The 24,707-nt window shown below is 39.0% G+C and overlaps 1 protein-coding gene and 1 non-coding gene across 2 annotated transcripts in view; one reads left to right on the top strand and one right to left on the bottom strand.

Moving 5' to 3' along the window:
- Positions 1 to 872: 872 nt before the first annotated feature.
- TRNAV-GAC (transfer RNA valine (anticodon GAC)) lies at positions 873 to 945 on the top strand. The gene has a single exon. It is a non-coding gene; the product is annotated as a tRNA-Val (tRNA).
- Positions 946 to 2,747: 1,802 nt separating this feature from the next.
- ROCK1 (Rho associated coiled-coil containing protein kinase 1) overlaps positions 2,748 to 24,707 on the bottom strand; it is a 24,317-nt gene continuing 2,357 nt past the window's right edge. Inside the window, exons 4-16 of the mRNA XM_075589172.1 lie at positions 20,266 to 20,335; positions 18,818 to 18,921; positions 15,774 to 15,939; positions 14,928 to 15,021; positions 14,292 to 14,377; positions 13,850 to 14,038; positions 12,325 to 12,490; positions 10,661 to 10,731; positions 10,304 to 10,392; positions 10,087 to 10,165; positions 9,336 to 9,597; positions 8,745 to 8,952; positions 2,748 to 4,387 (exon numbers count right to left, since the gene is read on the bottom strand). Coding sequence (XP_075445287.1) covers positions 4,384 to 4,387; positions 8,745 to 8,952; positions 9,336 to 9,597; positions 10,087 to 10,165; positions 10,304 to 10,392; positions 10,661 to 10,731; positions 12,325 to 12,490; positions 13,850 to 14,038; positions 14,292 to 14,377; positions 14,928 to 15,021; positions 15,774 to 15,939; positions 18,818 to 18,921; positions 20,266 to 20,335 — 1,588 coding nt within the window. The 3' untranslated portion in view covers positions 2,748 to 4,383. The remainder of the gene's footprint in view (positions 4,388 to 8,744; positions 8,953 to 9,335; positions 9,598 to 10,086; positions 10,166 to 10,303; positions 10,393 to 10,660; positions 10,732 to 12,324; positions 12,491 to 13,849; positions 14,039 to 14,291; positions 14,378 to 14,927; positions 15,022 to 15,773; positions 15,940 to 18,817; positions 18,922 to 20,265; positions 20,336 to 24,707) is intronic.

Raw genomic sequence — 24,707 nt, 5'->3', positions numbered from 1 at the left:
CACTATGGATGTGGCCAAAGATATTCAACAAAAATGTGAGATGCTTTTTTTTGTAACATGCAGTTTATTTTTTTTCCATATGTGGAGTGGAAGGGGCAAGTAGTCCAGAAAGTGAAAGTGGATGGAGGCGAGGAGGTGGATGAAAATGATTTTTCCACTCAGATCTAAAAACACTTATAGCCATTGCATAAATAGTTAATAGGTACACATAAAAGGGCAACTTGGAGAGTAGGCAGTTAAAGATATAGCCCAGTGTAAAATGACAATGAAATATATATATATATATATATATATATATATATATATATATATATATATATATATGCGTGAATACAATTCTGATAGACATGGTCAATAAGAACTACAGGAAATGTGGTGCTCAAAGGGTTAAATCGTGTAAGTGTGAAACAAAAAAAGAAATCTCTCATTGTGTGAACTACCTAAAAATAGATGTGAGTCTCCACAGTGGGATCCCAGGAGCACCGATCAGTAATTGGCATCTCGATCAGCTGTTTGGGCCGTAGATTCAACCATCGCGGGCAGCAGGGAATGTATTTCTGTCCGAAAAAGTCCACAGAGGTAACTGCTGTATGTCATAGTGACACACCAGAACTCTCCAATAGACAACCAACTAGGGCGGATATTACCAACTGTCCGTATCCTCAGTTGATCAACCACTTAGGATGTATATATTACCAGGGAGCTCGCGCTGTCACAGGACAGGACGAGGCCAGTGTAATGTTACAATAAAATGTATCAGATCAGTAGGCGTGAAGCATATTGGATCTATGAGTTGAAGACCCTCTCTCCCAATGGCCTTAATATTGATTTTGAACTAGGAGTCTTTTTAAAGTAATTTATTTTTTAATATAAGTTCCATAGTGTAGTGGTTATCACATCTGCTTGACACGCAGAAGGTTCTGGGTTCTTAACCCAGTGGAACTACCTATTTACAGTTTTTATATATATATATATATATATATATAAATAATGATATAAATATACATTTTTATAGGAATATTTTTAGGTAGACTGCAATAGATGTCATTTGATCTCCATCCGTCTGATTTGCGTGCATCTATGAGACCATGTGTATACATATATAGAATGTATTTATTCATTGGCAGGATATATATGGTCTATTGTTATTTACAATAGATAACCATACGTTGGTTTATTAATACTCCATTGAGAGTCTATATGCATTTTTGTAATTGTGTTAATGTTATTGTATTGTGATCGTGTGCTATTTGTATTGTTAGAGGCTGTGTTTATACAGGACATGACTGACAAGTGATTAGACCAATCCCGTTTGATCTTTGGCTTTGTGGGCGGTACAACCCTTATCCAATGGTTTTCATCCTGTCAGTATTTAAAGATCTCATGTCCTGTGTCCATTCGCCCCTGAAGAAGTGCACAAGCGCACGAAACGCATTGGGCAGTTTGTGAGAGTTTATTTGGACTAAGGCAGAGTACCCACAGGAGTTATCGAGGTACAGCAGTAGAAGGGGGTTTTGGAATTTTGACCCACCCCCGGTGACGTATTTCTGGCCACGGAGTGGCAGACAGCGTTTGGAGAGCCTGAGACCCACCCCCGGTGACGCACATCCGGTTGCGGAGCTAGGGACAGTGTTTGGAGCAACTCCTGGACGCCACGCATCCATCAGACGCCGCGGCCGTGCATCACTCACCATACACCCCTGTATTAAACGAACGTCCTGTAAGTAGGATTCCGGTTTTACCACCGGATCCGTCATCTGCCTTGTTCATTTTATATTTTTTGTGTATTAAATTAACTCTTGTATTATTTGTCAGCCTTGCTTGTGTTTGTCTAGTATTGTCTTGTCCTGTTTGTCTTATGTGTTTATAGTGTAGCATTGTTGCACTATGATTTTTCTCTCTTTTCTCTCTTTGCATCACATGCTTCTTGTAACATCTTGCTGTGGAGCGTGAAGTGCAAGATTGGACATTTCTGGACACTTCTTTACCATTGGACTGAACTTTTTTCCTATATGGGACTCTGTAGGCGCCGGTTTGTATTGTTGTTTTTTAATAAAATCAATTAAACTAATTGATATATTCAATGCGGTTTGTAGCGTACCTCATGCCACTTCATCAGTTGTTACTCCAGAGGGGTGGGGAGAGGGTAAACAAGAGGATTCATGACTTGGGTAAGTAAGAGGAATGCTGAAGAGTTTGGCAACTACAATTTAATGCCTAAATCGTGCACTAGGGCCTCAAATATTTAATGCAGAACCCAACATTAATGGTACTGTATCAACTACTATAGAAGGGGGCTGAAATTCATTATTTCAGCTAAAGGGACAATTGGCTATTTTCTGCATTCAAATTTTATGTTTCCGACTAAAGGCAGCCACACAGATCTGTTTCAAACAACATGAGGCAATGCAATTCATCTAATAGTCCCCGTCTCTCTCACACAATAAAAGTTCACCACAATAAATGCATTGGCATGTAACTTATAAAAATGTGCATATTTCATGCTGTAAATTCTATTTTGCCATTTTCCCCATAATCGGTACAATGTTAAGCAGAGATGTGTGAAGTTGCTTTGTCTACAATTCAATTGAACTTTCCAAAAATGCTAAATATTTGATCAAAACCTGTACACAAACTTAGAATTTCACTAGATGAAAAGTAACCTGAAAGATGGAGTTTGGAGGAAAGTGAGAAGGTTCCATACATCGGGGTTGACGTCTTTTGAAATGATCACACAGTCATCAACATACTAATAACAGATATGTTTATTATTACATATCCATCAGTGCGGATTTCAATACCACTTGAAACATGCAAATCGCCTTAAGACGAACCAGTTTTCCAGTGCTTTTTTTTTCTATTTTTGTTTAATACACAACTGCAAAGCCATTATAAATTACTGAGGAGGTATTTGGTAAAAAAAAAAAAACAAAAAAAAAAAAATTAAAAAAAAATAAACCATTATTTCCCATACTTTGAATCAACTCTGCTAATTAGCAAGAGCATTTACATTATATTTCCTATACTATCAAGAGTTCATAAAAAAATGCGAAATTTTCGTTATTTCTGCTGTAATGCTTTCAATGGTTTGTATGCTGTGCAGATTTTTATTATATAATAATAAAAACAAACCATAGCAGGTAGTTTATCAGTGATTGTATCGAAATCACGTGATATGTCTTACAACAATTTGTGGAAAGAAAACCCAAGGTTTAGAGAGATATACCTTAAATAACGGATGTTTATAGATGTTTCTGAACCATTCAGGATTATTCATTATACAAAATATATCTAAAGCCTTTATTTGTTTTCTCTAGACAAATTGTCTTATCTAGCACTTTATCTACCTTAACCTATCATATATATATATTTTTAAATCCAATAAAAACTGGGGTGGGTGACTTTCAGAAACGTAGTTCTTGTGCCCCTAGACTTAAAATCATGGCAGTAAAATAACCAACTCAAATTAAGGCACTAAAAGGACAAAGCAATACCCAATAAAAGTGTTCTAACAATAATTTACAATTTCACACAGTGCATATATTTTGTATATGTTTGTTAACTTAATGTTCTTTATCAGTAAAAACTGTAAGGCAATAACATTATAAAATAATCGAAATGATGTACCCAAAACGAGCATAAAACGTTGTTTTGTACTGTTAGTTTCTAATGCCTCTAAGTATTAAACACAATTCAATATGGCTTGGCAAAAGTAAAATGCATAGTTAAAAAGATTGTTGCCTTGACCTTTTCACCTTGATGAACATGATGAACAATTGTATATTATTTTGCAAATCATAATACAGGATCTCTCTTTTCCTGTATTTGCATCTGCCGTAAGGCTGCCAAGAGCTGTGAAGTGAAGACACTAGAGTTCAAGTGGTCACTTAGCTTCTTGCAAGCTGAATTTGCAGTCTTCAAGAAATACTACGAAGGACTATCTGTTCTTCTCAATCCGAGACATTCTTTTTGCTGCTCTGTGTGCTTGGCTCTTGATATACATGGCAGTCCATTCATGGGGTAAGTAGCTCCTGATCTAGGGATAGCTGCTTTCCATTATGACCGACAGGCTTTCATAGACATCAAAAAAAGACTGCACCTTTATATTGATTTGAATAATATAAATATATATGAATATATATGTAGCAAAGCCTTCTTTTTACTTGCATTACATAGTAATAATTCATCTAATCTACCTTTAGGCAAACCCACAATAAAACACCCTCACAGCATGCTTTTCTGTGCCAAAGCAAGGGGAAAAGTAACAGCAATCTTAACCCTGAAGCCTGTGATATCTGTGTCAGAAGGAATGGCAGCCTCTTTGCGCTGCTCAGATGTGGAAGAAGCCAAGCTCCATGAACTGCACACAGTGGGCAAGGATGGTTAGCTGAAAGCAAGAGAAACAGAATATAAGATTATGTTCAATCTTGGAATAGCTGAGAACGGGATACAACTATGAGCAAATCACCAACAGTTTATCAATCCACTTCATGACGTGAAACTTGAATGAAAGAATCTATGATTTGTGTTCCTTTACCGTGATTAAAAGAAATTAAATGTGCGTGAAACGTGTTAGTTTATTTGTTTTAAGATTTGTATAATCACACCTCTTAAAATACTTGGTTAACACTAAGGCGCAGATCCACAAAGTTCAGTGAAGTCACTTAATGTAGCGGTAACCTAACTTAACGTCACATTAAGACTAACTGTACACCTTCAAAAAGTAATAATGTTAAGGCTATGCTCTTTACTGGAAAAAAATTGCTTAACTATAATTGAGTACAAGGTGGATCAAAAAGAAGATCCAAAAGATTCCTCCTTTGGTTGCACTCTATGTTTATTTGTCAATTATTGTCTGGACAAATGGTCCATGCATATTCTCAATATATGTAATGGCTTACTATTATAGCTCAATCAGGAACCCAGTTAAAACACAATAATAAAACTTTATTACATCAAAAAATAATAAGTGATTTTTGTGCCTTTATTTACAGTGTATATTAGTTAAAATCCCTACAGGAGTTGGGTAAAATATATGCTCCAAATACCAAGTTTTTAACTTATAAGCACATTTATTAGTGTGTCTATGGTGAGGTAGCTTATATCTACTGTGACATCTCAAAATAAGGTATGTGTCTTTATAAACACAGTACAGTATATATATATACACACATTTCTAAGTATGCTATTAATATAGCTGTCAGATATACTCTTTATTATGACCTTATTTACTTCCCAATGAAGGTGCCACGTCATCAGGAGGCGACATCTTCATTCCCACGGGATCACAGCTTGTATACCTTTGCTGGACAGCACTATCAGTACTGAGTTGTTACCTTGCTTACTGGCCCGCCGTGGCCATTTGTGCCGAACCCGTTTGAAGTGTACAAAGCTATCACATACACATCTTTGGTCCACCGAGACCACACTATATGGGTATTATTTGAGGTGACGCTAAGATCTACCATATAGGTCATTTGTGACCAGGAGAACTATATTGTGGCGTTTATATGTATATACCCATGTTACCCATATGAACCAGTTTATGTTTTGTTTCGTTCCACGCACATATACCCAGGGCACCTGGTCTGACATTGTGAATTGAAGCACTGCAAAGTCTGCCGAGACCATGTACCCATATAGGAGACATATGCTATGTTGATTGACATATTCCTTAGACCTACTAAGGTTTGCCTCTGAAATCTTACAGTGGGGGGATGTATCTATACACCTATCTGTATGTATAGTATCAGGCAATTGTGTGCAAGATATTTGGAACAATACGGTAAGGGTTCTATTAATAACTTAGTGTTGTGAATGGCTATAATCAGCTACTAAGTTACATTACTCTCTATACTGATTTAGACAATATAGTTACACACTAAGGCACCTTCATTGGGAAGTAAATAAGGTCATAATAAAGAGTATATCTAACAGCTATATTAATAGCAAACTTAGAAATTTATATAAATATACTCTGTTTATAAAGACACATACCTTATTTTGAGATGTCACAGTAGATATAAGCTACCTCACCATAGACACACTAATAAATGTGCTTATAAGTTATAAACTTGGTATTTGGAGCATATATTCTACCCAACTCCTGTAGGGATTTTAAATAATATACACAGTAAATAAAGGCACAGAGTCACTTATTATTTTTTGATGTAATAAAGTTTTATTATTTTATTTTAACTGGGTTCCTGATTGAGCTATAATAGTAAGCCCTTACATATATTGAGAATATGCATGGACCATTTGTCCAGACAATAATTGACAAATAAACAGAGTGCAACCAGTGGAGGAATCTTTTGGATCTTCTTTTTGATCCACCTTGTACTCTGTATACCTATCCTCATGCACCATGTCATGTTAAATAAAAGTACATAAATAGAATTGAAGGAAGAGCGTTTTTTTCTATAACATATCTTAACTATAATTGACATAGTGATATGCAAACTTGGCACTCAAAACATCACATATGTACTAAAGTCCATTATGGTTATTGTGGGGACTCAACGTTACACTATTAAAGTTATTTTATGTAAGGTTGGCATTACTCCTACCCAGATCCTGAAACCGGGCTAAATAGTTATGCATAATTTAAATAAAGCGCTCGTTCCCGGCATTATTTTCCTTTCCTCTTTCTCAGCACTTTAGGAAATCTATTTCAGGATCTAGAAATGAGTAACACCAGATAATGTAAAGTTAAGTCTATGAAAACGAGATATAGTTAAGTCGTTTTTGCATATAATTTGGTTTCAGAATACAATGTTAACTGAGGGAACATGACGTCGCTTCCGGTCTGAGGTAACATCACGTACAGAGCCCTGAATTAACATATTTTTGTGGCTCTTGCACTTTTATAGGTGCCTCTTATATTTTAACAAAAACAAAAAGTTAGAGAAATGCTGTAGCTCCACCACCAGGTAAATACACTGTCGGCAAAATTTTAAATAAGAAATGGCTACTGGCAGAAAGCGGGTCATTATGGAGTTTTGTTCTAGCACCAGTGTTCGATGATATGTCTTTAAAAGGGCCAAAGCTAAAACAAGGAGAAATAATGGACACTGTAAATGAACAAATTAATTGTTAAACTGTAAATTCTATGTAAACTGTTGGTAATGAATACACAGGATAAACAAAAAGGGAGGTCACGTACTGTACAGTGTAAAACATTGAATTACAAAAAGTACGAACTCAAGACCCAACTCAGACACCATCCCAGTGCGATTCTGGGAAAGTTCCATCCACTGACCAAAGTAAAGCAAATTTTCTTGTAAGGAGGCAGTCTATTTTATATGTGAAGTCATCTAGTAGCTTAGCATTATTAGCTTAATTGCTAATCCCTCTAGCTTCTTCTGTAATAGCACTGTTTATTCTGCCCCTTGTGTTCGACAGAAACAGCAAGGTATAATGCGGTGTGCTGGAAGAAGCCATAAGGTTTAGTAAATAATCAGCTCAGGCACTTTCAGTATAATAAATTACAGTTTAATGATTGCAGTCCATTGACTGTTCTGAACAAACTAGAATCTCTATTTCAGCGGTCATAGTGCATATTTATTTTTAAACGGTTTAGTTTAAAATATAAATACGATACATTGCAATATTTGTGAAAGTATTTTGAGTCTGTTAACACAGAGAGCTGCAAAAATGTAAATATAACAGATCAAAGAAATCTGCTGTGCATAAAGTGAAGTTACATAAAGTTTTTTGTGCAAGTTCCATATGAAAATGTCCCTTTTATTCACCTGCCTTAGGCCTCGGGCATGGTCAGCGCATAACCGTGCTGAGGCGCGCTCTCACTTACCAGTGAGCCCCTGCAGCCGCAATGAGAGCGGCTTTAGTAGGGGCTCGCCTACGCTTCCGCAAGCGTGCGGAAGCGTAGGTCTTATCCAAATTTTAGATTTCGCGCTCATGGGAGCGCAGGGCCGGTCACTTGAGCGGTTCGCCCAAGGAGGGCGAACCAGCTCCATGACGTCACTGGCCCGCCCCCCAACACGCCCCCGGACGGCGTGCTAACCAAGGCCAGGGAAAGCACCCGCTTTCCCTCAGCCTCAACGCGCCTCCGCACGGGCTGAGTCACCATGGACTCAGCCTTATGCTCTCTGAGGAAATCCGGTTTGCAGAGGCAGACACCTGAAAACTCTCTGGCATTCATGTAAAAGAACCTTGTGCGTATTTGTACACAACACTACCACTGCGGGAGAGAGAACCACATATGAACGCAACCCCATCGAAGGCAGAGCTGCCAGTTATCGTAAAACTCAATGCCTTGAGATTTGCAAAGCGAAACTTTAGAGCAGAATGGTGATGGACAGCTCTAACTCTGATAGATGCACGCACGTGCACTCTTCTCTCCTCGCAGTAATAAAAACTGCATCAAAAGGCAGAGCTTTCAATCGCCACTCTGAATTTGCGCCCCAAAATGCTTTGCAAAGCCATATGTAAGGCGTGACTTGAGAGAACGTTGGCGATTGCCAGCTCTGCCTCCAAAGCGGTTCTGTGTGCGCAGTTTTTCCAACACTGGATCCTCCTAAAAAATGCCACACATCTTGGCATAAAAAAACCCTTCAGCAAAAAAAAAAAAAAGTGCATTTTAATCTATAGAAAAAAAAATTATCTACCACATCATCTGCCAGTTTGTCATGATCACTAGTACATTTGTAAAAATGCAGGCATTACCAAGAAACAGGAGTCTACTGTCCTCATTATACTAGCAATTCTAACTGCGGTCTTACCTGGCTTTTCCCGATGCAGCTTTTCCAGGCTTTCGGAAGGACTGGTTTGCCGTGGATCTGGTAGACACTGTTCTTGGAGAAGCACGAACAAAACTTGCAGGTGGGGTTTTGGGGATCTTCTTCACTAAGTGAGTCACCCACTTTTTCTGTTCATCCTGAGTGCATGCCAGCAAAAGCATATCTCTCGCAGAAGTCACATCATAGCTCACTGTTCATTTGTGATGAAAGAGAAATCATGTTTAAAACCTCAAGAAAACTGTATTAAAATTTATGTTCATTTCAACGTCTCTAAAAACCTTGTGTTGCGAAAAATGTTTTCGACAGCAAAAGGTTTAGATTGCATACAAGTTTGTTTTATGAGGCAAGGCAACTCTTCCTTTTCCCCGGGTTAATACATGCCTGAAATGCAGTGCTCAACACCAAATTAACAAAAAGTCATATTTCTTCAGATATAACCATGAAAAAGGCACTAAAAGACTAACATGAAATTAAATATTACTACAGACATCTCACGGACATTAAAAAGCTAAACGGGACATCTTACACTTCGCTCCTCTTCGTAAATACAGCCCCAAGCTTCTCAGAACTGACCTTTGCATGGAGTTATCAGTTCCTCCTTTTTATCCAAGTGGTCTTTATGGCACTTCACGTGGCACTTCCGGCATTCCAGTGCTGGAGGGGGTTTGAAAACATGCCACAAAGGTTTAGAGCAGGCTTCACAATTGGCTGGAAAGTGGTAGAGTGTAGGAATGAACTCGTGGCCCTTGTGATTGAGGAAATTGGTCTTCTCAATTATCTGCACTGTCTCCGACTCCAAATCTTTCCTACATTCACCCTCATTGGCATACAGTATCTGTTAGGACGAGAACAAAAACCTTACCAAGTAGTACAGAAAGACAATGAAATACGGTAATATACAGGTGCTTGTTGTGTTTTACAAATAAGTCACAGACCAATCAATATTTACAAATATTATGCAAATCAATTTCAGATTCCTCTAAACTAGATCCTATTTCCCAATCTTCAGCAACAACTACATTTGCCATTCACCTTCAAAATTAAGTATGAGCAACCAGAAAAAAATAGCTGAAATCAGCACGGACCTCAAGTTGTGCTTTTGAGGTACGATTGTTGGTTTCTCATTTGAAGGCCTCGGCTCATTTGTATATTGTTTTCCATACATTATTTATAGCAGTAATACGCAAGATAAAGATATGGACTAACTACATATAGTATAGTCATGAACTATTATGAGGATTCACAGCAAAACATTAAAATAACAATATACATGTAATTACTTTTATAATACAAAATGTGCTGTGAAACAATGTACATCGTTTACCTGAAATATCCTAGGGATCTCTTCAGTATTAGCCCGATACACGTCTCCTTGAGTAACTGGTCGGACATGAAACAGCTTGCTGGCAAAAAAAAGGATAACAAATTTAGAAGTGGACATAGCTAAAAATTAAAAATGCTATAAGCATGAAAACAGATTTGTGGGTCTGCATACCAGTATAATGCAAAACAGACATCTTACAATGATAATAACAACTTACTCTATGTCCAGTACCATGGATGGACTGGACTGCTCCTTATTCTGCTCATCATTATAGAACAAAATCTTTTTACTGCTAACCACAACATACTGGAAAGAAGGGGAAAAAAAGTTTGGAAAGTAAGCAGTCTGCAAAACTATTCTAAGAAGAATTTGTCATAAAAGCTAAAGTTTATTATAAATACCTGACATTTAATAGACATTAATTACAAACTATACTGTGTATGATAAATCCTTGCATTTAACGTAATAACTGCTAGATGCCTGTAAACCCCTTTATTACAGGATTCCCATTTTTTAAGTGATGGAGTTAAAGTACTTGAGTCATTGTTTATATTCTTTCAAAATGATCCAATACCTGCTTCTTCCATCCGTGCCGCTTAATATTCCCTTTGTTCGGTATTGATAACCAGCCCTCAATTCTTGACTCTGGGAGCAAAAACGAGATGTTAAAATGCAGTCAAACCAGGTCTTGTCCAAAAGCGGCAGCACAGTGCAATAAATGCAGTCATGCAGAATGAAAACACATAACAGAAAAGAAACCAGAGGAAAAGGCATACATTGACTCTCACCACTTCATGCCCATAACAAACAAATACTTGCAGACAATGCTGCAAGTCGAACATGGAGAGTATTCCAAAAACAAGAAAAGCCAAAAATTGATGCTGAATACAAATGAATTTTCTTGAAATGAAAAAGAAAGACGGAAAGATGCAACAAGCTGAATCAAAGCTGGTCAACAGACAACAGGCAGGAAATGTGTTCCATTTACTCACAGAGGACAAGAATAGGAGAGAAAGAAATAAGGTATGCAGGAAGACTCGACTAGACGAAGAATAAGAGACAAACATTTTATTTAGTATGGAAAAAAATATATCTGGTTCATTTGAAAATTGCTGCTTAGTTGCAGTGCTAAGGATATCTAAGCTGTCAAAAAGGGCACAAAATAGGTTTAGTGCTGCTACTGGATAGTTCTATTTAATGGATTTCAAACTATGTGCCAATTTCTACAAACCCCAATACTAGTAGAGAAAGCACTGCAATGCAATCTTAACACACCTACGAAATGATGATCCGGCAAGACCACTGAATGCTAGCAAAATGAAACAAAATATTTTGGCATACTAAGGAATGCTAACTTCTCAAACAGCCCGCTTAATGTTTACATTTCTAAAGAAACTGCTACCTTCACTCCCCCTCCTTACAATATAAGATGGCACAATACATTCCTTGATGTAGGCATTATCCAATTTTTACCTTAGCATGGTACATCACAACAAAAGACAAAAAAGCCCAATGCTACATCCAATGTGACAAAATATATAGCAAATAGTATGTAGTTAAATACTGAAGTACAGGGCTTTTCTGTCTTTTGTTGTATACAATTGGCCACGTTCAGCAGCACTCCTTTCGAGAAAATAATAATAATAATAATAATAATAATATATATATATATATATATATAAAAATAATGTGGTGGGTTCTGGGGTTAGAGCTTGCTGGGGTTGTGTGCATGGTACATCACAACAAGGTACCAAAATTATCTAAAATGGCAATTTCAACCAATAATGAATCTACATAAACCGTATTAACACACACAACCCCTGTAAGCTCAGAACCAAAACACACAACATTTTATATATGTGTGTCAAAAGGAGCGCTACTAGAATTGTGACCATGAATAGAACAAACGATAAAAAGCTCCAGTAGTACTATGGCTTTTTGTCCTTTGATCTGTACAAAGAAAGTATTACATTATTTCCACAGAATGGAAATGCTATTCTCTCAATACGAAAATAATATTTAAGACCCAGATCCTAACTACAGATCAGTAGATATGATCCCTTCATCCTCCACAATCTAAAAAGGCTTTTTCACATTTTCACCACGACTCTACTTGTTTTCGTTAAAAGTCAAGGAATTCAATGTTGCACAATTCTATGTATCTTCTAGGACAGCAACAGAGAAACAACTAGGTGCGGATGAACTTATTACCCATAACCAATCAATCAATGCACTTACCACCCATTATTCCATCAGTTTCATCCGATTGCAGACTGAGAACACTGGTAGAATCCATCCCCAGCTGCAGGTCAGCCAGTTTGGAACGCAGTTGCTCTAGGTCACTTTCTTTACTGTCAAGCTGCATCTGGAGCTCTGTCCGGTAGTTGCACTCTTCAGTCAATTGCTACAATATTGATATTCATATTAATGTTAAGTGTTGTCTAATCCATAATGTGTGCAGATCAACCTTTGCTTTGCTAAAATGACAGATATATTAAGGAAAGGAGAGCACAGTGTGTGACAATTTGGTTACAAATGGACATGGAAAAAAAAAAAAAAAAAAAAAGCTGCAGGGATTCCCACCTCTAAGTGGAAAAAGTCACAAAACATTTACAGTTAATTAAAATAGGTGTAGCTTTCACAGTTTACAGCATCTATAATGGATACCAATTATCTCCAAGGAACAGACTTTTCCCCAGCATACAGCTCCGACAATAGCAGTCACCGTCTTACAGTAACTGCATTGATGGTATATTTGAGGTGCAGTATATTGGAGAATATATTGAGCCGCATGCACAAAGTTTTTTGGTGAAAACCCCTTCACCAGATGTCACATCCTGCATGTGATGCATTATGTATGCGGCTCAGGGCGTCTGTCTCATTGTCCGGGTCTGTGACTATTTTTACTAGTGCCTTGTGAAATCTTGAATATTCTTTGTTCTATTCAAAATATATTTTGGATGGTTTTTAACACTTTTTAGAATCTTTGAGTCACTCCTCTGTTTCTGGGACATTTGTATGCTCCTTTAATCTGAATACAATGTGTATGGTTTTATTATTGCTCCCTATTCCCTCTAAAAAAATTCCTAAGGAGGAAATCTGCCATATTTACCAAGCTGTGCTAAGTTTTCATTTGAATTTTTCATTAGGTGCCTGTAAGTTTAGCATAATTTAGTAAATATGGGCCTTTGTCTACCTCCTTGCAAAAGAAGGATTAGAGATCACAGATCCCAATGCAATTGTACTTCTCCCATGCTGCCCCCTCTCTATGGAATTCCCTACCACCTTCCATCAGACTCTCACCCAGCTTTCAGATGTTTAAAAACTCCATGAAAACTCACCTTTTCAATAAAGCATATTCGCCTTACAGCTAACATCCATCTCCTCTCCAACTCAATTGAGACCAGCTGTGTGCCTGTACCAAACCCCCGCCCCTCTTCAAAATCTTAATGGTCTCAGCAATCCGAATGGGCCATACACTAACCTAAGCCACAGTCTCCTAACACGAGCAGCCACCGTACCTTCTTTTTTCAACCTTGTCCCTCATTCCCTCTAGATTGTAAATCCTCACGAGCAGGGCCATCATTACCTCTTTGTAGCTGTTTTTGCATGTTTGTCCTCACCTGTACGTAACCGTTTGTGTTTTTCTAATATACATAACTCTGTACCCCATTGTACCGCGCTGCGGATCATAGTGTGGGTCACAAATAACCAATACCAAACTAATAATGCATTCCTAACAATATTGGTGTTCAATTCTTACCGCCTGCATCTCATCAAGATCTTTCTGGAACTTCACTACCATTTGGTTGTACTTCTCCTTTTCCAGGTTAAAATCAAGTTGCAGCTTTCGGTTTTCCTTCTCTTTCTTTCGCAAATCTTGCGTGTTGGCTTTCTTTCTGTCCAATTTGAAATCCTTTCTATTCATAATTTCAGCCAGTTTGTTCACAGCCTGAAACGTATACAAAAATGCACGGCATAGGACATTTATGTAACTAAATGTACATTTCTTAGAACCTCTTCTGCAACTGAGATCATTTTAACAACCCGCAGAGTAATTCACAGCCTAAACTTTCAGCATTTACTCTGTCCATATTCTTTATTAGGACTTTTATTGAAGATTTCACTAATCCTTCTCACGCCCTCCTCCCCCCAAATCAATTGATTAAATAAGCCCCCACTAGCCACTTTTCCAGTATATATACCTGTGTTTTAAGCGTTTTTTCTGTGTTAATACTCTTCTCGTATGCAAGTTTCATGCTGCCGATTTCCTCATCCGACATTCTATATTCTACAAAAACAATTGACTGAAATGTATATCTTCTGGTACAATATTCCATTGCAGCATTTTCTGAACATAAAGCATAATCATAACAAAAATTATACTAAATGCAAAGAACTGAAGAGTTGGTCAATGAAGGCACGTTATATACATATAAACGGCACAGCAATCAATCTCTCCCTAAGAATAAATGTTCCTCAGTAAAAGACGCACAAAGATTAAGCACTAAAGAAGAAAACCTTCTATAAAAGAAAAAAATATATACATTTTATTACTTTTAAGTGAAAAATAGAATTAAAAAAAAAAGAATTGCTGCGTTACCAGATTAAACAGACATTTTTTGTTTTCAAAATCCCTGCTAAGGGGAAAAAAGCTGGCACATTGAAAATGTACTTCGAACATTACACCAATGCTGACATATTAAAATGAATGACTATCTCATTGGGGCTTTAATGCAATGTTAATTCTATGGCTATGGTAAGAAACAGTGGGTCACTACAGACAAGCTAAAATCACCCAATGCCATGATTAGAAAGTAACTCCAAGAAAGGTTCCATACCATCCTCACGTTTTTTAGCTTTTTCAGTTAGATCCGCATTTTCTTTTGTCAGAGCCTGAACATCTTTGGTTAACGTGCTATGTGTTTCTTCCAGCTGCAAGAAAACCAGTGACAAGTCACTTTTTTCTGTATTATGAACATTGAAAACACACATTTATAATGAAAATTAAATCTTCAATCTGATATTGCTGTTCCTTTATTTACTATTTTAATATTTAGCAGCACAATAATAAAAGCAAGCATTGAATTGTTCAACTTTAAACACTTTGTCCACAGCAAAAAGGTTCATCTGAAACATTAAATCTAGGGAATTCACCGAATTAAAGTGCTGCTTTGAAGGTACATGAAACTCCTATACTTATTTAGTTGCTTTTCAGAGAACTGCTGGATTAATAACGAAAACTAGCAGGATAAAACAAAATATAAATACAATATGTATATGACTATAAGCCAGTGGCACTTAAAGTAGATCTTACAAAATGAGATGGTATGACCGTTCCATGATTTTACAGCATGCAGCCAAATGAGCTAGATTTGGGCCCAGATCCACAAAAAGGTGCCAAGCTTTAGCACGCCTTTATTCCCATTGAAATGAATGGGCTAAAAGGTGGACTAAAGCTAAGCACTCGTTTGAAATCTGGGCTTTGGAGGGATAACACCATTTAAACCCTGCAAAGTAGAAAACCCATTATTGTGCATAGATTATTAATAACTACAATTTAATAAATGGAAAAAATATATATATTTTAAGTATTTGCAGTTTAGTGCATTGCATACCACTCAGACAGGAATGTGTCTTACACCTTACTAATCAAGAATCAGGTAAACATGGTCCCCAGATTTTACCTTTCGAATGGTATGGTCTCGCTCAGTCACATCTTGCCTGTGTCTTGTAGACAGTTTTTTGCTCTCCTGGGCCAGTTCGAAACACTGCTCTTCCACGAGGGCCCGCGCAAGCTGTTCTGATTCTGCTCTAGTTACAGCCAAATCCAACTGTGCAGCCAGGGTGTCTCTGCAGAAATGTGTACTTTCTATTAAACAATTCAAGCATCTCATGCCGTGTCATGGTTTTCAATGCTAGCTCGACTTGGACCAATACAGTTTAACAAATAACCTCTGTGCTCTTTTAAACATTTAAGTGCCTTATTAGACACAGGGTGTTGGTAGAAAGTAAATACACCTTTAAGGGGAATTCTTCATTCGAAGATACTGTATTTTAAAATATAGGCTTAGAGTGTTTAACTTGTAACTAATGCATTGGAGCTTTACAAAATGAAATCCTTATTTCTCTTTCTCTGGGAGGCAGCAATGCTGGATCTATATTACACTGTAATACAGTAACTGTATATTCCACTGAAATGCTGAAGTGCATTGAGCTTCATTACTGTGTTGCTTCTTGGACATCAGAGATTGGTTAGTATCCGCTCTGCCCTTTAGGTTGTTGTTGGCAGCAGTAAGAAAACAATGTGTGTGCTGTTCCAGAAGCAGCAGCAGCAGCAGCATCAGCATTGAAACGCTCTATGCACTGCAGCTTTCCATTGTGAACATCAAATGATAAACTTAAGAGGCTGCCTATCGACTGGAGAATAGAAATAAATATCTATTTTATTTTGGATTTCATCTTGTATGACACATATAAATGCATTTTCAAACATATCAAGGATATATTTTATCAAGTACTGAGGCTGCTCTTTAACAAACAGCACTTGTCATTTTGTCTGAAACACATTTACACTTAATTAATATCCATTTTCCTCCACTTAAAATGATCAATTAACTAAAGACAGAAATTGAGAAGTGATAAACATGGCCTAGTCTCCTAGTAAAACCTGAATGGCACATGGGCAATATTCCGGTTGATTTATAACAACATATTTCTGCTTAGAATACTTTTTTTGTCAAAATAGTAATTTTCCAAGATTTTCCACAATATTTTTATCATTTTCATGTTTTTTTACAAATGGTAATTCATTACACATTCATGATGCCTTTTAGATGATTGCGTTTAGATGACCCAATTTCACAGAACGCTCACACATTTTTCTTCAGAAACAGAATGCCGAGGTACTAAATAAACAATTCTGGATTAAGGAACATTATTCTAGCAAAAATGCACAAAAAATAAAAAAATAAATATCAGAAATGTTGGAGTCAAAGCCGTTAAAGATATTAATGTTTGTTGGCCAAGTTTGCATTTTATTGACTTGGTCACACGAATGTCCAAAGTTCACTTAAAACACAAATACTTCACATCTCTGCAGCAAGAGAAAACTGAAAAATAAAATGTAATCCGATATCTGGAAGCTTGTACATTTGATTTAGAAGTTTTGCTGATAATGGAATCAGTGAGTCCTGCTTAGTACTTTTAAATTAGCGGCCAAGGATGTGTCCTTAGTCTTGTGCATGATTTAACGGAATCAGAGATAAAAGATGCAAAGTATTGAAATGACACCCTCACCAGCCTTACTCACCCTCACCAGGCCTGCCAACCTTACCGGCCTTACTCACCCACACCAGGCCTGCCACCCTCACCAGCCTTACTCACCCTCACCAGGCCTGCCAACCTCACCAGCCTTACTCACCCACACCAGGCCTGCCACCCTCCCCAGCCTTACTCACCCTCACCAGGCCTGCCAACCTCACCAGCCTTACTCACCCACACCAGGCCTGCCACCCTCACCAGCCTTACTCACCCTCACCAGGCCTGCCACCCTCACCAGCCCTGCCACCTTCACCATCCTTACTCACCCTCACCAGCCTTACTCACCCTCACCAGGCCTGCCAAGCTCACCGGCCTTACTCACCCACACCAGGCCTGCCACCTTCACCAGCCTTACTCACCCTCACCAGGCCTGCCACCCTCACCAGCCCTGCCACCTTCACCATCCTTACTCACCCTCACCAGGCCTGCCACACACTCACAAGGCCTGCCACCCTCACCAGCCTTACTCACCCTCACCAGGCCTGCCACCCTCACCAGCCTTACTCACCCTCACCAGGCATGCCACACACTCACAAGGCCTGCCACCCTCACCAGCCTTACTCACCCACACCAGGCTTACTCACCATGCCTGCCACCCTCACCAGCCTTACTCACCCTCACCAGGCCTGCCACCCTCACCAGGTCTGCCACCCTCACCAGCCTTACTCACCCTCACCAGGCCTGCCACCCTCACCGGCCTTACTCACCCTCACCAGCCCTGCCACCTTCACCAGACCTGCCACACACTCACAAGGCCTGCCACCCTCACCAGCCTTACTCACCCTCACCGGCCTTACTCACCCTAACCAGGCATGCCATGCCACCCTCACCAGCCTTACTCACCCACACCAGCCTTACTCACCCATACCAGGCCTGCCACCCTCACCAGCCTTACTCACCCTCATCAGGCCTGCCACCCTCACCAGCCGTACTCACCCATACCAGGCCTGCCACCCTCACCAGCCGTACTCACCCTTACCAGCCTTATTCAACAACACCAGGCCAGCCACCCTCGCCAGCCTTACTCACCCTCACCAGGCCTGCCACCCTCACCAGGCGTATTCACCCTCACTAGCCTTACTCAGCCTCACCAGGCCTGCCACCCTCACCAGCCTTATTCTCCCTCACCAGGCCTTACTCACCCTCACCAGCCTTACTCATCCACACCAGGCCTGCCAACCCTCACCAGCCTTACTTACCCTCATCAGCCTTACTCATCCACACTAGGCCTGCCAACCCTCACCAGCCTTACTTACCCTCACCAGGCTTGCCACCCTCACTGGCCTTACTCACACACACCAGGGCTGCCACCCTCACCAGCCCGACTCACCATCAGCAGGCTTGTCATCCGAGTCTATCATAAATGACGCTAAACTAATTCGTATAGGGAAACATAAAATGTGCATACTTTTCATTGTGAAATTCATGCACTTTCTTCTCAAGTTCTTGATTGTGTTTACTCTTTTCATCAATCTCTTCTTTCAGCTCTTTAACCTGAGTTTTGTAAAGTGTCTGCAGGGAAAGAGAAAGGGGAGTTTATTTTCCAAGGTCGTGAATCTTAAGCACAAAGGTACTATATTTTCTAAAATACATTTTACTACTTCATTTTAATATCAAGAGTATAAACAATAACAGTGGTAAAAACATATGGTCAAACCCATAAAATTGTAACGAGTGAAGCCAGGAGGAGGAAATTAACTGCCAAGTGTTTGACTGGTTAAAAAGTCACATTTTGTTATATTTTGGCCCTCCCCAAAGGACACTGAGATTATTTGAAACGGTGGAGTAATTTTATTGCGTCAAAGAATAACTCTTTACGTAACCATTATTTTATCATAAGGATCTGTTGTACATAAAACGTACACACAAAATTAAACTATGCGCCCTCAATAGCGTGCTGCCTATTTTGATACTTGAGGGGGAAAAAATGCATTTATCAAGGTTGCAAATAGCTGAACGTGCGGTTACATTACAACCTGAAGGCCATTACAACTAAGCTTTCCCTCAGTCCATAAGAAATGAGTCCCACCCCTCTGAGGAAGGTCCCGTTCAGCGGACCGAAACGTTGGATATATGTGCAAGTTTCTTTAATACAGTTTATAGCTGCTTATACCTTCTGAGTGCTGTTGTCTCCTTACCTTTGCTGGTAATGTATGCTTTATTATTAATATGTAATATTAATATATATATACACACACACACACACACACACACACACACACACACACACACACACACACACACACACACACACACACACACACACACACACACACACACACACACACACACACACACACACTTTCCCCTTCTGTCTCTAAGAAAAAGTTGCTGCGCTCAAACATTTAGTGCTCTAAAGGGCAAATGGCATGCTTGGTAGATAGGCAATTGTAAAACGTCAAGAATGGACACACTGTTCCAAATACCAGCACGAACCACAAGAATAGTAAGAAAAGAAAATGTGTTTATTTACTCCATAAAACACATTGTGTGGTTAGTGCTGGAGTTTGGATCTCTCTCTCTCTCTCTCTCTCTCTCTATATATATATATATATATATATATATATATAAACTTGTCAGTGTAATTAACTGAGCGCACCCCTGACTGGTTTGGAAGACACAAATTATAATGCAGATATTTATTTTAAAAATAATTCTAAATCCTAATAAAGTTTACAGAGAAACAGAGGTTAATGTCCTGAAAACTCTTAGTACTCATGCCAAGAAAATAAGTAAACGTGGTATGTTCTAAGTTACATAATTGTAACATGCTAGTTTGGCGAACAGAAATAATTTGCTAAAATTAGGTTTAAACCCCCCCAAATCTAACTAAATCACATAAACACATTTACTCACAGAGAAATACTGCTCAGCTTCAAGTTGATCCTGGAGTTCCCGCATCTGACCTTCATTTCCTCTGTATTGCCTGTCAAAAAGAAAATCTCTCATAGCACCAATCCAGCTTGGCAAGGTTTCATAAACGGGCACTCGCCCCAAGTAACAACGTTTGAATCGGTTTCCTCATCTACACCAAAACTGTATATTGTGAATGCCCAAAAAGCCATGCGCTAGATGGCCAACAGAACAAAACCAGGCACAACGCAACTTAGAATGTACAGATGTACCAGACAATCTTGCATACCAAAGCTGAAAACTATAAACATAAAAATCGCACAAACAACAATATATCGGGCCATATATTGTGGCCAAGCACTGACATCTACAGCACTTATTCCCTCGCTTCCTGCTGTCTCTGTAAGTTCCCATGAAACCTCTTAGATTGTAAGCTCTTCTGGGGCAGGGATTTCCTTTCCTATTGTCTGATTTTGCTGCGCTTATTGTATTATAATTCCCTGTACTGTATTCTTTGTGAAGCGCGTAGTACACTTTTGGCTCTATATAAATAAAGACATACAATACAATCGGGAGGGAACTCAGCCAGGCATGGACAAGCCAGGAAAAGAAAATGCCGGTAAGATAGATAACAATTTTCTCTTTTCCTGGTTGGCCCTATGGCACTGGTCAACAATGCAATTTGCCAAAGCAGTACCCGAAAGTATTTAACTTTATACTTATTACCATATATATTTTGTCAATTGGATGTAGCATTAGTCACCCCTGTCTTTTGTTGTATACATTTGCCACGCCCAGTAGCACTCTTTTTGACAAATATATATTTATGATGTGGTGGGTTTGGGCTTACTGGGAATGTGTGTGTACATCCAGAATGTGTAACACTGTTCCTTATGGTTTGAAAGATTCAGACAGAATGTAAGTAAAATGAACGCCCGATTGAGATGTAAGGCAGAGATGACCTTTGGCAAAAACTGCTGAACAGGCCTAAGGACGACCTTGTCCTGATGAAAAACAAGAAACTGCTCTTTTATGGATAACACCTGTAGTTCGCCAGTTCTGCATGCGGATGTTACCTCCATCAATAGCCCTGTTTTACACGTTAAATTTGCATCCAAAGCTTGCTGGAGTGGTTCAAAAGGAGCTCCTGTCAACGCTTGCAGGACTAAGGGTAAAGACCAGGCGGGAATTAGATACATGAATTGTGGTTTTATTTTCTGCATCGCTTGAAAAAAAAAAAAAAAAAAAAAACTCACTGAGATCCACATTAGATAATGGTCTTCCAAGCAACGTTAGTAGCTGTACCATCATGGAACTAACCCTAGCTAAAAGCCTTCTTGTAAGAATTCCATAATTGCGAGAAGAGGTAGTTCCTAAAAATGTATATTCTGGCGTTCACACCATCGAAAAAAGCATTGCAAAATCTTATAAAAAACTGCAGATGTTGACATTTTCTTTCCTTCCATAAGTTGTGTGTTAAACCCCTGGTTTTCAGCAGGCTCTACTCAATCTCCAAGCTGTCAAAATCCAGATTCTCGTATTGGGATGGTTAAGTGGGCCCTTTGACAGGAGACCGGGGGAACACCAGTAGTTGCCATGGCTCCATGTGGCCAGTTTGGAAATATTGCCACTATGTCTACCTGACCTATCTTCTCTTTCTTAGTACCCTCAGTATTAGAGGAATCGGTGGAAATATACATGCCAGTTAAAAGTTCCATTGGAAGGAGAGGGTGTTCACACAGGCGGCCTCTGGGTGAAAAAAGTCTCAAAAAACAGAATCAGTTTACTTTTCTGTTGGGCACCACAAGATCACTCTCGGGAAGTCCCCATCTTGCCTCCAACGGGCTGAAGATGGTATTTGCACGGGACCCTTCTCCCAGCTCTAGAGTTTTTCTGCTCAGAAAAAAAATCGGTGGGCAACATTTCCTGCCCCGCGATATGAATTACTGTGAGATTTGCCAGATGTTGTTCTGCACAAGCAATGATAGGGAATACTTCCAAATTTTCAGGTTTCTTCCTTCTATTTGTAAAGAGAAGCATGTCGTCTCCATTATTGCTCTTAGTTAACTTAATTAACTTAGTATTTTTAATATGTTGTACATCTATATGGCTGAAGTAGTATCCCTGATTCACAAAAATTGGGATAATCACTAATTGATGTGTTACGCAAGCTATCCGGCACTCAATGTTTATGATGAAGATATTATCAATTATGTATAATTTTTTATTTTCATTATCGATGTTTTGCCACAGTGTTTGTCCTGATTGCCGAAAGGTAGCAAGAGGACTGTGTGTTTAGCAATGAAGCCTCACAGCACATTCATTATCTGAGGAACCGTTAGGGCAGCAGTAGAGAATATCAGCAGGGTGATTCTTCACTCATAAGATACCTTACATCCTTGAAGAAGCTAGCTGTCTTCTAGCAAAACGCGTAGGAGGAAAAGGAGGACAAGTTACTCTTTGCTACCGGACTGGAGGCAAAGAAAAGGAAACCCCTGCTACTGGACTCTGGTTACGCTCCCACCTGACGTCATCACGCTCCACATCGCACGCAAGGCTCGGGACATCTACACTTGACTGCAGGAGATGCCCTTAAGCTCACGGGACGCTGTGGAGAGGGTGTTTTAAAACAGCAAGTAATTGAGCAGCGATTAGGAGCATTGGAGGGGAGCAGCGTGAGCAGCTTGCTTGTATCTTGGCAGCCAAGATGTTACGAGCACGTGTCTCCCTGGTACGTTACTGAATTTTAGACAATAGCCCTTATGAATCATGCGGTGTGCCCAGGCATCCAAAATAGGTCAAATTCGGACCTCCTGAAAAATGAGACATCCTCGGACATGGGTTGTCTGAGTTGTCCTCATTTTATGCAAATTCTCCAGTCGCTCTTTGCAATGGGCCACTACTTACAGCAAGGCTTCCAAATCTTTGTCTTTCTTATGGAAGGAAAATACTCTTCCCTCCTGATGCTCTTTCGATTATGGAGTCTAACTTTTTGCCAAAAAGATAATGACCCTCAAAAGGGAATTACACATAGTTTTTCAATGCTGAACCTGCTTGCCAAGGTAGTATCCAGAGTGCCCTCCTAGCTTCTATTGATAACACCATAAATCTTGCCACCAGCCTTATTGAATCCACAGATGCCTCGAAAGGGTATATTTTAGTGAATTTTCTGAACATAGATACGCCTGTATGGAAGAGAAGGGGGGGGGGGGGGGGGGGGGAGAGAAGAGAAGGGGCACGAGCAGGCAGGGAAGAGCAGGGAGGGGGAAAAGATTGCACACCACTGACTTAGCCTATACTTAATTTGCACATTCTCACACGTTCTCTCAAAAAATCCTTTAATTGTATATCACATTTTGGAAGTTTAGACTCAAAACCTTACTCCGCACAATGACAAATTACACTGAAAATACAGTACAGTACAATACATACTGATTCCAGTATGGACTGGGCAAGTGATCGTTCTTAAACAAATATAAGAATGCTTAGAGACTGATGAAAGCTGCATATTTCAGGAATTTCTTATATACATTACAATGACAAAATTAGAGGCCACTAAAAACTATTCTACATTCGTATTTCTCAGGAATTGAAAAGTACTAGAGGAAATGTAAGTGAAGTACATGATTAGGTTTAAAAAAAACAAAAAAAACATTAAATAAATAAAATGTAACCATTTTAACGGGACTGTGCCCTTAAGACAACAATATGGTTTAGTCACTGGATTTAAAAAAGTCCTATTTTGGCCTTAGGCTTAGCATCCCTCAGTATCAAAAACTAGCCAAAGTGCAAAATAATGATTCACCTAGTTTCGATTCATCATGTGTGTCTATTGTAAATGTGTATTTGTACACACTCCATGCTTGATAATTATCATATTGGCTTCAAAATGAAATACTTGTAATCAATGTAACCAAGGTTAAATAAAGGTCCTGATACTCTTCAGACCAAGTTCTCTGGGTATTTGTTCAACTGCCGAGCAGCAGCACTTCAGAGTTTTTCAACCTTCAACTTTTTCTCTCCGAATAATTCATACATTTGAGGTTATTAGCAATGAGATGCAGGTTATTAGTCTGAGTACCAATAGGATAAGGTTGTCAAATAAGAATGCACCTCGAAAGCAGTAGTCCAGCATACTGGAATATTTTTAGTACCTTTCCAAGAATTGTCAATGTCTACTGAGGTAACCTTCAAGTGGATGTATCAAATGTACAAGCCAAGAATATGACTCATTAACTGAATTGCACCGCTATCTCCTAGACGTTATGTCCCGAACTTAAAAACAAGAAACTCAGAAAACCTGTAATTGGTAGCTAGGATTGCCCAATCTACAGTGTAGGACAGTGCTCTTTTCTTGCCATAAGAACCCAGTTCCTGGTTTCATATATCAATAGTTTAGCTAGACACTTGTTTGGAAATGGCAGATTCTTTAATACAAATGTAAC

The sequence above is a fragment of the Ascaphus truei genome, chromosome 2 (assembly GCF_040206685.1).
Source record: "Ascaphus truei isolate aAscTru1 chromosome 2, aAscTru1.hap1, whole genome shotgun sequence".
NCBI lineage: Eukaryota > Metazoa > Chordata > Amphibia > Anura > Ascaphidae > Ascaphus > Ascaphus truei.
This window is presented reverse-complemented; position numbering and strand designations above follow the sequence as displayed.